This window comes from Neltuma alba, unplaced genomic scaffold, assembly GCF_004799145.2.
Source record: "Neltuma alba isolate B1F8T4 unplaced genomic scaffold, ASM479914v2 tig00001537_pilon, whole genome shotgun sequence".
Classification (NCBI taxonomy): domain Eukaryota; kingdom Viridiplantae; phylum Streptophyta; class Magnoliopsida; order Fabales; family Fabaceae; genus Neltuma; species Neltuma alba.
Window position 1 is genome coordinate 1 of NW_021632502.1, and position 13,615 is coordinate 13,615.

Here is a 13,615-nt window from a genome sequence, read left to right on the forward strand (position 1 = left end):
ATTTATTTTTTTGTTAGATCTAACTCCCGTTGACTGAATATGGAATTAATTAAGAAGCCACAAGATTTTTTTTGGTTTTTTTTCCGGGGATTTGGTTCCAAGCAAGAGTTCAGAGCGGGGGCTGACTGCATGATAAATCAATAGGCCTGATTTTGGGCTTTTTTGTCCGTTTCGATCCAACATACTTGGGAGTTCGGACAGGTTATGTTGGGCTTATCGGGCAGTCTCAATATCCGGCAACTGAGGACAATGCTGAAATTTAAAGCTGTTATATTTTTCCACGAGTAGTCTAAACACAATCAAAATAATGGAAGTTTTAGTTAGTACGCGTAGCTTTATAGAAGTAGCAGTTGAGAGGATGAATATTACAGATTATTATTTGATATTTAATATGCAGTTCAACCTTCAAATTGTTCTGCAGATTACGTTGTAAAAACAACGTAACAAACAAGCACTCTTGAAGTTTCCATGCTTAGCACAAATAGCCAGCACATGTTTGTGTGGCTGTAATTCTTCTTTAATATAGCAGAGATGGATTTCTTGGGATCCATGACATCAATATTCTGCCCAATTTATTCTCAGGAGAAGTGCTAATAAAGTCAACCCCTTCCTCTCCCAATGGATCTGCTCATCAATTGACCCAATTTTTTATCTTACATCCAAACGCTTTAAAAGAGTAATAATACAAAAGAAGTACCAAGTGGAGGCCGAAGAAGCATGTGAATGCAGCGATGCAAGTTGAGAAAGCTTGAGACACGACTTCACTTTATAGGCGCAAGTAGTGGAAGGATCATATGCTGCTAAATATACATAACACTTAAATATCACAGTTCAAACTTCCACAACTATATAACAATCCCACAGCCCCTTCTTCTTCTTCCCTCCATCAAAGATCTCACTGGCAATTAATAATGGCCATAAAGCTTTCTTCTTGGTGGCCCTCTGTCTCTGCATCGTCCTTCCCTTTTCCACTTCACATCACGGCCCTTTCCGCGTCAAGGGTCGCGTCTACTGTGACACCTGCCGTGCCGGCTTCGAGACCATGTCACCACTTACATTGCAGGTAACAACAAACTCTATATATATATATATATTATATATATATATCAGTTATCTTATATCGCTCGTCTCTTACTCAGCAATCCAATAATCCTACAGTAATTTCTGTTGTTTTGTGAACTGGTAGGGGCGAAGGTGAGAGTTGAGTGCAAAGACAGGGAGAGCTTGGCGGTGGAATACAGAAAAGAAGGGGTGACAGATTCTACAGGAACTTACAGCATACAGGTTGAGCATGATCATGGGGATCATTTATGTGAGATATTGTTTGTGAGCAGTCCGGTTGCAGATTGCAAAGTGCCAGATCCAGGACGAAGCAAAGCCAGCATCGTGCTCACTCGTACTGAGAATGGCGTCGTCAATGATCTTCACTATGCCAATGCTTTGGGATGCTACAAGGACGTGCCTTTGCCTGAATGCTACCAGCTCCTTCAATACTACTTGGCTGATGATGCTTGATCCGTCTTCATTTTCTTTCTTGCATGCACATTCATTCTTCTTCTTCATGATTATTATTGCTTCTTAAGGTTTGTAACATTCTTAATTTGCTACTTTGTTAATTAGATCTAAGATCTGTATGTTTAATTGCGTGAGATCTCTTAAATATAGCCTTTCTCATCATACAGATATTGTTGATTTGTTTGTTCGGAGTCAACGGTGTTTTGTTTTGTGTTAATTAATAATACCCAATTAAGTTTTAATAAATGAGATTAGCATAATCTTTTTTCTCCTTTTATGAAACAAGGATTTGAATTTTTATTATTGACACCGATCAGTTATTCTTACCATATGTGTGTTTTCTCTTTCGCCAGCATGAGCATATCATATGAGCTAACTTAAATGGTTCGAAGTATGTGAATGATTATTATGATAATTACTACTCTGATAATACTTAATATAAGTTACTTGCAACATATTCTCATATACCATAATATGCATTAAATGAAAAAAAAATTTAGTTTTATTCCCTTGTTAAAGTTTCCTTCTTTGTATCTATACATTAGTCTCATATCTTTGGGACTCCTATCACTCTTTTATTTCTCTCTTTTCAATGAGAATTAAATAAGGTGAAATTGAAAAATAGGCACTAAATATATTACAAATGACTTATATTAAGGATTAAAACTTTTCTTAGAACACTGTTACAAAAAAGAGCTTTCATAATGCTAATTTATAGGGGTTATTAGAAAAAACACTATAAAAAACATGACGGTGGTATTTTTGTAATTATAGAGAAGGAAATTTTATTTTTCACGACGGTTTTTTAAATAACCGCCGTAAAAAAATACTTTTAACAAATAACCGCCTTAAAAAGTATATCAAAATTTTAAAACCCTATCCATCGCATGATAGTTTTTCACTTTTCAGAGTCACAGTTTATAGTTCCTCATTACCTCCTCACTCGATTTTCTCCCTCCTCCTACCTTTGTTGGCCTTTATCCTTTGCTTCTATCATCTCCGCCATGTTCTTCCATCACCGTCACGTCGTTGTTGCCATCACTGTCACTGTTGACGTTGCCTCATCTTGTTCATTCTTATTTGTGAGTTTTTCACACTTTCTCCTTCATTCTTTTCATGGGTTTCATAGTTTTTGTGGTTTGACAGGAAATTCATGAATTTTATCAAATATGAGTTTTTGATTTTATTTTTATTAAATCTTAATAGCTTTGATCTAGTAGTAGAAGGTGAAGCAAAATGGCATTATTACAGTGAAAAGAATCTATGTTTGCTTTATTAGAATGCTTTTAACTAGTAAGAAGTTATTGGTTAATTGATTTTCAAACCCTTCTTTTGTGGCTTTGTTCTTCTGTTCCATCCTGATTAATAGGATGAAAGTAAATTAAAAAAAAAATTTCATGGTTGTTGATGTGACTTTTCATGGCGATTATTTATATAACCAACGTGAAAAGTCACATACCACGGCGGTTCTTCAACCACTGTGAAATCCTTTATATTTTATGTCAATAGCATAAATGTCACTCATAAAACCGTCATGAAAACTCATTTTAACCGTCATTAAATATCTTTTTTGTAGTAGCGGGAGTGACTTACATTTAGGACTAGAGTGGTACTAAATTAACAACCAGTGTAATAATATAATCACACGGATAGACTAGGTGCTATCAAACATGTCTAGTAAGGATGCTTATGCTATGCTTATATAAATTTGAGCTAATTATGATCGAAAGAAAGGGAAAAATTATTATGTATTTGAATATTGATGATATAGTCATATTCATTGACAAATAAACAAGTAAACAAGGATATATTTGGAAGATTGTTATGGAAAGTCAATGGTTGTTAAACAAATTCCTCAAATATCTTTCCTTCTGAATTTTTTTCAATATATTTCTCATCAGCAACAATAATTGTGTATAGATAAACTATATGATACTAATAGGGTTTGGGTCTAGCAGAAAATTCTCTCACAACATAGTAAACTAATGTTTGAATTTTTATTGAAAATTGTTCACATTTAATACCTAATAATATTTTGAATGGGATTGCTTCCTCGGCAATAGCCAATAGGAGGTTAGAAAAAAATTTATGTGATTCTGCAAAGCTTCTTGTTAGAATCAAAGACCTATCTACTAGCCATTGCAATTATATCCCCATATCTTCTACCCTTTCCTTTTCTAGTACCTAGAATCTTAGTCAATAAGTGTGGCAGATCAAATGTAATCAATCATATTTAATGAGATTAGATTTCTAGCTATCTGAAAAGGAAATCTAATTCATATATATGTACGCTTCTACATTCAGAAATACACACAGAATTCAAAAATACATTTCCCTTTTTCAATATGGTATCAGAGCACCAGAAAAGAGGAAAATGAATAGCGATCAATTCCCACATCTATTTGGGTCTCTACGGCAGAACCAACAAATAGAGGGCCGAACTCGATAGCCCTAATGGCTAGTTCAACCATTGTAAGTGAGTCGACCACATCGACTCCCTCTAATGCGTCAAATTCTAGAAATACCCAGAGCTCTAGTAGCTCGATTATGGCACCAGAGGTTACCTCGATGACCAAAAGTCCACAACTGGTCACAACACACAAACTGAATGGTAGTAACTATCTCCAGTGGTCACAGAGCATTCTGATGTACCTCCAAGGCAGACGCAAGGAAAAATACATCAATGGCCAAGCTCCACAACCCATGCCGGGTGATGCGATGTTTGACACCTGGTTTGCAGAAAACAACCAGGTCATGACTTGATTATGCAATTCAATGACTCTTGAGGTTGGTAAGGGGTATCTACTCGCACAAATAGCAAAGGAGATATGGGACGCTGCCAAACAGACTTACTCCTCAATAGATAATACAGTCACACTGTACCACCTAAAGAAACAGCTTCGGGAACTCAAGCAAGGTACAATGACTGTAACCCAAAACTATAGTGCCTTGATGGGAATTTGGCAACAATTGGATTGGTTTGAAATTTACTCATGGAAGTGTGTGGATAATGCTCAGTACTTTAGAAAACTTATTGAAACAGAAAGAACTTATGAGTTCTTATTGGGATAAAATGACACCTTTGATGATGTTGGATGCAGGATCATGGGTTTAAAACCATTGCCATCACTTTTTGAAAGCTTTAACATGGTGAAATGTGAAGAAAGCATAAAACAACTCACACAGATTCTAGTAGCACAAAATAAGGCCTTAGCACTGGTGATTAGGGATACAAATACAATAGAACTGAAAAGAAAAAAATGAAAAATGGTGTGATCACTGTGGTAAAAGGGTCATGCTAGAGAGATTTACTAGAAATTACATGGGAAGCTACCAAATCTGAACAATAAATCAAGAAGAGAAAGGAAAAGCTATCATGCAGAAAAGAAGGAAGAAGAAGAAGAAAAGCTAAGCCCAAAAGAGGTACAATTGTTGAGGAAAATTCTGGACAAACAAATAAGCACTTCTAATATCAACTTAGTAAAATGAGGTAACTCTATAATTGCCCTAAATGCTATGGTGACTAGTGATGATGTATAGATTGTTGATTATAGAGTCTTAGATCATATGACTGGTAACAAATCCCTCTTTACAACTATCAAGCATTGTCATGAAAACCTAAAGGTTATGGTAGCAAATGGCATTAGTGGACGTGTCACGTGTGTGTGGTCTTGGAGTAGTTAAGTTATCTAAACACCTAATCATACATAATGTGTTATTTGTACCTGAACTTCCCTGTAACCTCATTTCAGTAAGCAAACTAACCAAAAATCAGGTCTATCAAGTCCTTTTTTATGACTTTGGCTGCATTTTTCAGGATCTAGCCTCGGGGAGGATGATTAGCAAAGCTAAAGAGTGGGATGGACTATACTATTTCAATATGCATAATAACTTATTTTGGGACCATAAGTTAGGCCACCCTCACTTTAACTATATGAAGCATTTGTATCCATATCTATTCAATAAAGAAAACAATTTTTCTGTCAGCTATGATACTTGTCAGTTAGTTAAGCAAACATGAAGCACTTATTCAAAACAATCTTACAAGCCCACCGCTCCTTTACACTCATCCATAGCGATATTTGAGGTCCAGCCACACAAAAACTCTCTCTAATACCGTTGGTTTGTTATGTTTATTGACGATTATACTCGAATGACGTGGGTCTTCCTACTTAAAGAAAAATATGAAGTATTTGAGACTTTCAAAAAACAATTTTGTGTTTATAAAAACTCAGTTTCAAACTTCTATCAAAGTTTAGAGAAGTGATAATACCAAGGAATACCTAAGCAAGTTTTTTAAGAAATTTCTAAACAACAAGGCATCCATCATCAAACTTATTGTATTTATACTTTCCAACAAAATGGGATAGCCAAAAGAAAGAATAGACACTTGTTGGAAGTAACCAGAGCCATTATGTTAGAAAAGAACGTTCCTAACTTGTTTTGGGGAGATGTAATGTTGACCTTAGCGTATCTCATAAATAGAATACCCTCTAACGTCCTTAACTATAAATCTCTGGTTCAACAATGACTAGAAAGCTACCCTAACTACTCTCCACTCATAAATCAACTACCTCCCAAAATCTTTGACTGTGTTGTTTTTGTGTACAGAAATAATGAAAAATTGGACTCAAGAGCTAAAAATGCGTTTTTCTAGGTTATTCCCCGATACAGAAAGGGTATAATAATACTACTCCCCAATCACCAAAACAATTCACATAACTAAAAATATAGTTTTCTATGAGGAAGATGCCTACTACCATAAATTACCCATTCAGGGGGAGAACTATGGAGCTACAGAATGGCTAATTCAGGAACTTGAACCTACTATCTTACCCAAAACAGTACCAGAACTACCTAACAGACCTGACACACGGGCATACAGACCTAAAACAGCACTAGAACAACCAGAAGACCTGAATCACCATCACATAGACCTAAAACCACACTTAAATAGCCAAACAGGCCCAAACCACTACCATAAAAACTTGCAATAATACCTAGTATATTAAACAGTTTCGAGCACTCACCCCAAACAAATCAAGAACACACGAACAGCCTCAATAGTAATCATGGCATAGAAGAAGAACCTGAAAGAGATGTTCCCACTACAAGGTATGGCCATGAGTCTAACATACGGTTAGATCTTGAAGAAGTGGGATGGCCTATTGCTCTAAGGAAAGGTGTAAGAGCTTGCACCCAATACCCCATCCAAAGGTTTGTCTCTTATGGGAACTTATCTACTTGAATGAAAAACTTTGTTGCTACAGTGCATAGGTAAAGATACCAGAAACCTTCCAATAAGCTATAACCAACCCAAATTAGAAGAAAGCTGTGGAAGAAGAACCACGAGCTCTCAAGGAAAACCAAACATGGGACATCACCCCATTACCACTAGGGAAAAAAGTGGTAGGATGTAAGTGGGTGTTCACACTAAAATTCAACCTAGATGACAGTTTGAATAAATATAAGGCAAGACTTGTTGCAAAGGGCTACACTTAGACCTACGGGATCCACTACCAAGAAACTTTTTCTCTAGTGGCCAAATTCAACTCAATTAAAATCTTACTCTCTGTGCCAGCTAATCTAGATTGGCCCTTGTATCAACTAGATGTGAAGAACATCTTCCTAAATAAAGACCTAGAAGAGGAGTTATACATGGAAGTCCCTTAAGGGTACGGAAACCTAAAAATACCACCAAAGTATGCAAACTCAGAAAATCCTTATATGGGCTAAAGCAATCTCCAATGGCTTGGTTTGACAGATTTGCAAGGTGCTAAAGAGGATTGGATACTCACAGGGCCAGGTAGATCACACCTTGTTTATGAGACACAGAACTAAAGGAGTCGCTATCCTAATTGTCTATGTGGACGACATTGTGATCACCGGAAATGATGAGGATCAATAGAATCCCTAAAGAAAGCACTAGCAACTGAATTCCAAGTAAAAGATCTTGGTCAGATGAGATACTTCTTAGGCATAAAGGTGGCAAGAACTAGAAAGGAATTAATGTGTCCCAACGAAAATACACATTGGACCTCCTCTACAAGACAAGAATGCTTGGAGCTGCACCAAGCGAAATACCTATGGATGCTTCATGTAATTTAGAAGTCAAACCAGGTGCCACCCCAGTTGACTTTGAGAAATATAGAAGACTAGTAGGGAAACTAATCTACTTGACACACAAACATCCTGACATCAGCTACACAATAGGAGTAGTTAGTCAGTTCATGCACCAACCACAAGAAGAATATATATAGCGGCAGTACTCATAATCCTAAGTTACCTAAAACCCAACCCAGGAAAGGGCATTTTCTTCAAGAAAAATAGAAGAAGGGATATAGAGATTTACATAGATGTAGATCATGACAGATCCCTAGAAAACAGGAGGTTAACCACAGGATACTGTACACATGTGTGGGGAAATTTGGTAACATGGAGAAGCAAGAAACAACTAGTGGTGTCAAGAATTACTGCAAAATCAAAACTCAAAGTAGTAGCTCTTGGTGTTTGTGAAGGGATATGGATCACAAGACTCTTAAAAGAACTCAGAATCACTTATGAAGGCCCACTCTACTTGTAGTGTGCGACAATAAAGCTAGCATTGAAATGACTAAAAACCCCATCTTCCATGACAGAACTAAACATGTGGAGATTGACAGACATTTCATCAAAGAAAAACTAGAGGAAGGCATCATCAACTTGTCCTACATTAGATCATCTAATCAAATTACGGATATAATGACAAAACCATTAGCAATAATCCAGTTTGAAGGTCTTCGAAGCAAGCTGGGAATGTTAGATATTTATTCTCCAGCCTTAAGGGGAGTGTTAGAATCAAAGACCTATCTACTAGTCGTTGCAATCATATCCCTATATCTTCTACCCTTTCCTTTCCTAGTACCTAGAATCTCGGTCAATAAGTGTGGCAAATCATATGTAATCAATCATATTTAATGGGATCAGATTTCTAGCTATCCTGCAAAAGGAAATCTAATTCCTATATATGTACACTTCTATATTCAGAAATACACACAGAATTCAAAATACATTTCCCTTTTTCAATACTTCTTAGAGGGTGTTTGGATAAAAACAAAACTATGATTTTAAAAATAATTTTACAATATACAAAGTAAATATGTAAAAAAGTTTATTTCAATTTGCCAAAAAGTGTTTTTAAAAAGTACTTCCAAACACCTCTTTAATTATGTTAAATCTCATAGTTTTTAAGATGAACCCTACGATATTTCGTTGTTAATTAATTTGAACTCATATATCATGATAAACCGCCAAAAATTTTCCTCATTTGACTTGTAACTTATGGAATTGGCCCCACCCCCCGTTCTAAAGAGTTAAGCTAAATTTTAAGAGGTTTTAAATTATGTTCCACCTTCCACGCATCGGTGTCTTCATGTAATTTTGTGAATTTTTTAATGAGTTATTTTGCAACATATTTAATCAGTGTATTGAAATCCGGATTGGACCGGCTAGTTCAGATCGGAAACTGACGAATCGGCCTCGTAACCAATCCCATTGAGCATTAAAACGGAAGTGAACTGACTCGGTGTGACCCAGATCATCTTGGGACAAACCGATAATGACCCGGGTAACCCACTCGATTTGGTGGGTTATCCTGGTTCCCTTTTTTTAAAAAAAAAAAATATTTTGATGATTTTTTTTTAAAAGCCGTTGATATTTAACTATAGGGAGGAATATTTTTTTTTATCATACTTTGATATTTTGTTGAGATGAATATTTAGTGATTTTGGTAGTATCTTGGTTGCCTTTTCTTTTTGAAAAAAAGTTTATTTTGATGACTTTTTTTTAAAAACTGTTGATAATTAGTACTTAGTGATTGAATAATTATGTTCATATATCTATTTTGATATTTTGTTGGGATGAAAATTTAGTGATTTAGTAGTATGATATTATAAGAAATTGTAAATATGTGATTATTTTACTAGCACTTCAAGATATTATATTAATATCTAGTTCTTAGTAAAAATTTAAATTATTTTTTATTTTCTTTATTTCTTACCAGTTTGACATCTGACCCGTTGACCTTTGACCTATTTTCTTGACCGGTTCAATTACTGGTCCGGTTTTCAATACTTTGTATTTAATATATTCATTGTATTTATTAATACAAATAGGATGGTCTAGAAGTAGCTGGCAAAAAAAGAATATGGTCTGAAAATGATGTATATCGACTATCATATTCAAAACGACGCCGTAGAGACCAGCGTGCAGCGTCGGCATTTTGTAAAACGAATATCGCCGTCGGAGCAGGAGCGGGTGATCTTTGAAAACTGAAAAGAAACCGCCACGCCACACTTTCGATGCTTCCCGGCTTCTTTTCCCTTTCCAGTTTTACTTTGCTGTACTGCGTTTCAGTTCACGCAATCGTTTCTTAAAGAAGAGGGGAAACAAAGAAAAGCAGAGTTCCATCGTTCTCTCTGTTAAGATTGTCTCGAGCGTTCTCAGTTTCAGCTTCTCCACCCCGTCAGCGATCCATGTAAGTTTATGTCAATCCCCTAATTTGACATTTGGGTATTATTCAGATTTCAGTTGCTCTGTAACACGTTTGATACTTCTCACTGTGATGTCATAGGCTATTGATGGTCGTTAATATTGCTTCCCCACCCCGAACTGTATGTATAACAAGGCTTACGGGGTCGCACCCTAGTGGATTCTTGTCATGGGATTCGAAATCTCTAGGGAACGGAAGAATGTAACTTATGTGATTATTCTGAAAACTTTGGTTATGCTAATTTGACACGCACTTTCCCCATAGCTATTTTTAATTCGAGATCACCGGGAAAGAACGAATTTTTTTTAAGTGAAATATAACCAGTTCAGAGACTTACAAAAATCTTGTCAATCTTTATAGTGGGAGAGATTCTGGTTCATTCTTCTGATGAAAATACTAATGTGTTTTTGTTCGTGGTCCATTGGATTATCAGTATGGCAGCTGCTTTTTCTTACCATTCCGTGGGGCTTCATGGTTTGGGCTCCGATGCTTCTAGCTTTTCCACAGGATTAGGGAATCTCTCTGTGAGATTCCTCTCAAGGCATTTGGAAGGCAAAACTGCACTTTTCCGAAAGGAGTTCCATACATCTCTCCAGCATAAGCTGCACCTTAATCATGGATCAATATCCTATTCTTCTACTGCGGATTCTACATCAGTTAACGATGTTCTTAATATTTGTCAGGACTCATCAAGTGAGTGATAGTTTTCCAGATGATTCGTGGTATCTGTGTGTTGCACTACAAATGTTGTTCTGTTTGCCCGATATCTGATAACTTATGCATATACTTCCGCTGTAAATTATGTGTCAATAGCCCAATTCTGTCATAATTTTTAATTACTCATTCTGATTGAGAAAGAGGGCTTTAATGCTTTTGCTTTATCTTCTTATTGGCGGGTATTCTAAACTTGTTTTTAGCTGAGTCTGCTTTGATATTGATTCGGCATGGCGAATCTCTGTGGAATGAGAAGAACTTGTTTACCGGATGCGTTGACGTGCCTTTGACCAAGAGAGGTATAGAAGAAGCAATTGAAGCTGGTAAGAGGATTAGCTATATACCAGTAGATGTAATTTTTACATCTGCTCTGATTCGAGCGCAAATGACTGCTATGCTTGCGATGACTCAGCACCGCCACAAGAAGGTATGTGGCTTGCGCTCTCTAAAAAACATTATTGAAATTTACCAGTTACACATTTCAAGAATATGCTTAATGAAAATGGGTGTTAGCTAAATTACAGCTTGATTGACAGCACTGCTCTAGATCATTCTCTGTCTTCCAAATGTGCAGATTTTCTTTTAAGAGGCTTTAAGTAAAAGAAGAAATGGCGTGTTTATGAAACATTATTTGGCATACATTCATGTCGTACGACTAAGATCAGAGTTTTCTAGGTCCTCGGTTTTTGGCATACTTCTAAACAAAACTTTCATCTGCACTGCAGATTAGAGGTGTCAAACTTCACTTTATATCCTCCTGAATTGAAGTAAAATTAAAAAGTGAACTCTCTTTTCTCTTGTTATTTTTTCTTTGAAAAGCTAGACTTTTTCCCCCCTCTTCAAAAGCCAAATGCGTGCTCTTCAGGTGCCCATTATCATCCATAATGAGAGTGAACAAGCAAAAACCTGGACGCAGGTTTTCAGTGAGAAAACCAAGAAGCAGTCTATTCCAGTTATAACAGCTTGGCAATTGAACGAAAGAATGTAAGGACTATGAAAAGTCTTGCCCTATTTATTGTTTAATGTAAATGTCAAATAAATTTGATGGAACAACCCTTCTTTCTTCTACAGGTATGGGGAGCTACAGGGTCTAAATAAGCAGTAGACTGCAGAAAGATACGGCAAGGAGAAAGTGCATGGGTGGCGTCGTAGTTATGATATCCCCCCTCCCAATGGTGAGAGCCTAGAAATGTGTTCCCTGAGAGCCGTTGCCTACTTTAAGGATCATGTGCGTACATTGTTTTTCCCCTAACATTAAACATGAGATTTTTTTTTTTTTGGTTACTTTATCTCTTGGAATTATATTGCCATGGAAGTTGATGCTAAGAAGCATGCATTGTAGATTGAACCACAACTTAAAGCTGGAAAGCATGTGATGGTTGCTGCACATGGGAATTCTCTAAGATCCATTATAATGTATCTTGACCGATTAACATCACAGGAGGTGCTAAGCTAAGTTCTCTCACGTCCCTCGTTATTTCTTGTTAATAAAGATAGGGCCAATATTAATCTAACCTTTGTGGAGAAACAGGTCATTAACTTGGAATTGTCGACTGGGTTACCATTGCTTTACATATATAAAGAGGGAAAATTTATCTGTAGAGGAAGTCCTGTGGGGCCTACAGAGGCAGGTGTTTATGCATATACTAAGGTACGATCAATTAGCCTGGTGTTAACTTGATTTTTAGATGAATTGACAGTAATTGCTTGTAACTTCGTGAAGAAGTGATGCTCTGTTTGGGCTGCAGACCTCATCTTTGCAAGTGGTCATGAAAGTATGAATATCGGTTTGCCGTAGCCTTCGTCCTGTATGTTTATGGGCATATTGCCTTTTTCTCATTTTTTCAGCTATAGGAACTGAAGTTGAATCTATAACAAAATGGGAAAGAAAGGAGGGGGGAGGGGGGGGGGGGGAGAAAAAGAAACCTTACTACTTGCTAGGCTTAACCTCGTATAGTTCATGATAGTGCTGTTTTGGTAGAAACGGGGACCGTCACCATTAAATTGGGCAGTTGTCAATCCAAAGTTGCAAATCAAGTTTGCAAAAAGGCTTAATGGAAACTATATTATCCCCTAGGTTTTAATAAATACTAAGCATGATTCAGCCAGTCTGAAGACATCAATTGTCCTGTAATTCCATTTTATGAAGGGAGATACCCTCTTTTGCTCACTCTGATTGAATTGTCTTAATGATATTCCCCCTCAGACTTCGGCTTTGTTCATCTCACTGAGCCTATTTGATAATCCCAATGCTATATGTTTCCAATGGTGCTTGCAGACCTTAGCTGATTACAGACAACACTTGGATGAGATGGCACATTGAAGTTATTGATCCCTCTCACTTTTTCGGGTTAAAGGTGCGACAATACTCCTAGAAAATTCATTTTTTGTTGCCATAATAGTTTGTTATTCAACAGAGCCGATACACAATATAGACTTCGATAGATAAGCAGAGTTGTGACCATCTTTCTCACACATATTTGCAGGTATAACCTTTAGTTATGTGTGATGGATATCTTTATAGTCAGCCTGATATTGACATTCCATAGAATGAGTTTTCCAAGTGTACAATATCATAACCCGTTGAATATTCTCAGAAAAAATTGATCGAGCTATTGTGACTCTGGTGGTGAACAACATATAGGACTCACCAGACTGTAATATTGCAGTAAATTCCTAAAGCGCTTTGGGGCGGAAAGATAGAGAATCAGATTGTGACTTGTGTTATGTTTACTAATTGCTAAAGCAGCAATAGAATGTGGTTTAGTAGTAGCGGAAGTAAACAAGAGCTGTGACTCTTTCACAGGAATATGATTCTCATATTGGGAGAATTTCTTTATTTTTTTTTTCCTCCAA

General features: G+C 36.6%; 1 protein-coding gene and 1 pseudogene across 1 annotated transcript; both read left to right on the plus strand.

Annotated features, from left to right (window-relative positions):
* Positions 1–864: 864 nt before the first annotated feature.
* Positions 865–1,539, plus strand: LOC114758771 (protein DOWNSTREAM OF FLC-like; the record flags this gene model as incomplete). Its single annotated transcript, XM_028947868.1, is given in 3 exon segments — positions 865–1,040; positions 1,043–1,063; positions 1,187–1,539. Coding segments are annotated over 3 exon segments (526 nt in total), but the record flags the coding sequence as incomplete, so codon positions are not given.
* Positions 1,540–9,894: 8,355 nt separating this feature from the next.
* LOC114758789 (2,3-bisphosphoglycerate-dependent phosphoglycerate mutase-like) lies at positions 9,895–13,245 on the plus strand (annotated as a pseudogene).
* The last annotated feature ends 370 nt before the right edge of the window (positions 13,246–13,615 follow it).